This window comes from Lathyrus oleraceus, chromosome 5 (genome assembly GCF_024323335.1).
Source record: "Lathyrus oleraceus cultivar Zhongwan6 chromosome 5, CAAS_Psat_ZW6_1.0, whole genome shotgun sequence".
Taxonomy (NCBI): Eukaryota; Viridiplantae; Streptophyta; class Magnoliopsida; order Fabales; family Fabaceae; genus Lathyrus; species Lathyrus oleraceus.
This window is the reverse complement of record NC_066583.1, coordinates 413,185,879-413,189,176: the sequence shown is the minus strand read 5'-3', so window position 1 is coordinate 413,189,176 and position 3,298 is coordinate 413,185,879. Positions and strand designations below refer to the sequence as shown.

The following is a 3,298-nucleotide window of genomic DNA, read 5'->3' as shown; positions in this document are numbered from 1 at the left end:
TCCTTTGGAAATAATAAAAGCTCGCTGACGACTCTTACTTTATGAGTTAAGTTAATCAATAACTTAATCTCAAAATTTGTACCGTTACATAAGTCAACGAGGAACCTTAACCCATCTCAAAGTTTCTCCATTTAGAATTTCCAGCCTGCTCCTTACCAACGGGTTTTGACCACCTTTGTTGGGGAGCCTTAGACGTAGGTACATAAGTGTTAGGTCTAGCTTTCTGCTGAGCAGGGACCTGTTCCTTCTTTTGGGAATCCTCTCTTATCGAAATGAAATTGGGGCATATTCTTCCTCCAATTCTCCTACTTTTTTTCCTGCTGGGCGAATTCGACTTTCTTTGCAGCTTTCTTATCAAATACCGTGTTGCATCGAGGATACAACATTACCTCTGAGTCTTCAGCCTTGCACTTGTGGAGGATTTCCACACGCCCTTCACCAGCCTTTGGGTACACATCTTCAATCTGATTTTCAATATCCTTGAAATCCTCAGTAATTTCGACCATATTGATCGCCACAAGCTCTTCATAGCTGGTGTCTCCGACTTGTAATGGGTCAAAGTCGATCTTCATTTGAATTTTGCCTTTTGCAAACTTTAACCTGCCTTCATTCAGTGCGTTATGAATAAGATCCCTAAAAAGAAAACACTGTGATGTTTTATGCCCTAAAAATTATGATATTTACAAAAACCTCGTTTCCTCTTTTGTTCTAATAGTGGTACTTCTACGCCTAGTGGCACCAGTACTTGGCCATTTGCAACCAACAAATCAAAGATTTCATCGCATTTGGTTACGTCAAAGGTATATGTCCTCTTAGGCAATTTATCATTTTTCCCAGGCTCAGAAGGGTTCTTCCCATTTGCAAGTGTAAGCAACTTACACACATATGGGGCCCCTGGTTTTAATTCAGCCACATCAACCTCCATCTCATCGACATGGTTGTATTCGACATCTGATGCCAAGTTATTGTCTTCCAAATCGACATAAGCTACATGTTCCTTCTTACTCTTGTTCGCTATGGCTTTCTCAACCTTCATTCTTTCGACCTATCAAACCCTATATGCCAACTAGGCCATATCTCTAAGATATTGCGTATCTAGCTTATTCCTAATAGAGTAATATAATTCCCTAACGACCATCTCGACTAACTCATGTTCAGGCACCTGGGTAAAGCACCTCATTTTCAATAGACATAATCGATTCAAGTGATCATCGATTGATTCATCAAACTTTCTCTTCACACTCGATAATTCCTTAAGGTTAATCTTTGATTGCCCTATGTAAAACTGCTCATGGAACAACCTTTGTAATCGAGTCCAATCATTGATTGAATGGGCAGGAAGGGTCCATTAATGAAAATAAATGAGTTAGGGGAATGATCCAACCTTTCTAATCGAGTCCAATCACTGATTGAATCACACTTATTAACTTGTCATTTATTTCGAACAAGAGACACCTATGGAAGTAGAGCGTCCACCTGTCATGATGGTTAATCGAAACTAAGACGCTGATCAAGTCGTTAATCAGGTTCGACAATGGAATATGTTAGGATAGAATAACCTGGCAACCATTTTCGAAAGGATAATGGCTCAAAATGGGGTAAACATGGGCCTACAGAGGCCAAATTATATATCTACTCTATCAGAGTACGTGCTGTAGACTGGACTTCCAAGGGGGTAGAATGTCCGTAAGTTTACAAAGTTTACTGACGACACTAGTGAGTCTACCGTCGAACATATTGCCTATATTTGATCGAGGCGGGAGACATAGCTAATAATGAGAATCTAAGGATGAGATACTTTCCTAGGTCTCTCACAAAAAATACCTTTTCATGGTTTACGACCCTTCCTTCCCATTCAATCAGTGATTGGACTCAATTAGAAAGGTTGGACCATTCCCCTAGCTCATGTAAAACTTCTCATTTAATGAAAATAAATGATATTTTTTCGAAATAAAATCAACAATTCACACAAAGGGGTCCCACCGGGGGTGCCAATTTGTTTACTGATAATTTTGGTAAACAGAATAAGTTTCTATTAATAATACTCAATGGATCAAACTTGAAAATCTCCCGGAACATATTTGTGTGAATTCAAACCTTTGAACATCGTGTTACGATTGAAATCGAAAACATAATGTAAAGATAAAAATGTGAAAATTTGACAAGACTTAGAGTGTAAAAGATTTTAAAGACAAAGATAACTGAAATCGAAATGTAAAAATGAAGATAAAATGATAAATGGTCAAAATATAAATGGACGCAGAAAAAGGTTGTAATGTAAAAGTGCTTGGAATATATAAATATGGAACACATACATACATTTTCTTCACCCGTCTCTCAATTACGCAAATACTTTGAGTATGTAGAAATATGAGTATAATTGCAGACCCCTATAATGTAAACACGCGTCCTCTTTGTTAGGGACCAATTAGTACTACTTTTTATATCATTTTATTGGTCCCTTTTACCAAGTTTTGATGTAATTACACACTTTTATTCTCACTATTTTGTATAAATACAATTAGGTTTAATTTATTTTGTTTTGAATAGTTATTTCACATATTTGTTAGTTTTGTAGAATTTTTGGATAAGAGAGCTTTTGGAATGCAACATCATAATATGGAAGAGGAGTTGAATGCATTTTGGAAGCCTAACTTGGAAGACTCTTTGGATGAAGCTTGCAAACAAAGGAAGCTGAGATAGCTTCAGTTCGCGCCGCGAAGGCTGCGAATCCAGCAAGCTGATTTTGGGCCAAGGGTGCTGTTTTTCATGACCAGCTGGTTTTGCCATTTTGGGGTCTGCCTTAGGATAGCTTTTCTGCTTTGGATGGAAATGATCAATTGAGGAAATGTCAACCCTTTTTAGAAAAGGAGAATGAAAATTGTTCATTAATGATTATTCACATTTTCATTGAGTGTTATTGTAAGAGAAAAAAAACAGAGTTTTCTTCCATTGCATTTTTGCTTTTGAGAATGATGATGAGGAGCTAAACCCTATTTTGTCAAGATTGGATGTAGTAGCTATTCTCATTTGTTTATGTATTCCATTTGATATATATATATATATATATATATATATATATATATATATATATATATATATATATATATATATATATATATATATATATATATATATATATATATATATATATATATATATATATATATATATATATATATATATATATGATAAAAGATTGTTGATGTATTGAATATTGTTTTTGCCCTAAGTTGAAAATCAGATTTGAGTAGTTGTTGAAAGAGATTATTTAAGTCTTGACATAAAATAGATTTTC

General features: G+C 35.2%; 1 protein-coding gene across 1 annotated transcript; it reads right to left on the bottom strand.

The window, feature by feature from the left end:
* Window positions 1–305: 305 nt before the first annotated feature.
* On the bottom strand, window positions 306–1,036 carry LOC127081090 (uncharacterized). The gene is made up of 2 exons (XM_051021375.1): window positions 691–1,036; window positions 306–604 (listed from the first exon to the last, which is right to left on the bottom strand). Exons 1-2 carry the CDS (start codon window positions 1,034–1,036, stop codon window positions 306–308), a joined length of 645 nt encoding a protein of 214 aa, XP_050877332.1.
* Between the last annotated feature and the right edge of the window lie 2,262 nt (window positions 1,037–3,298).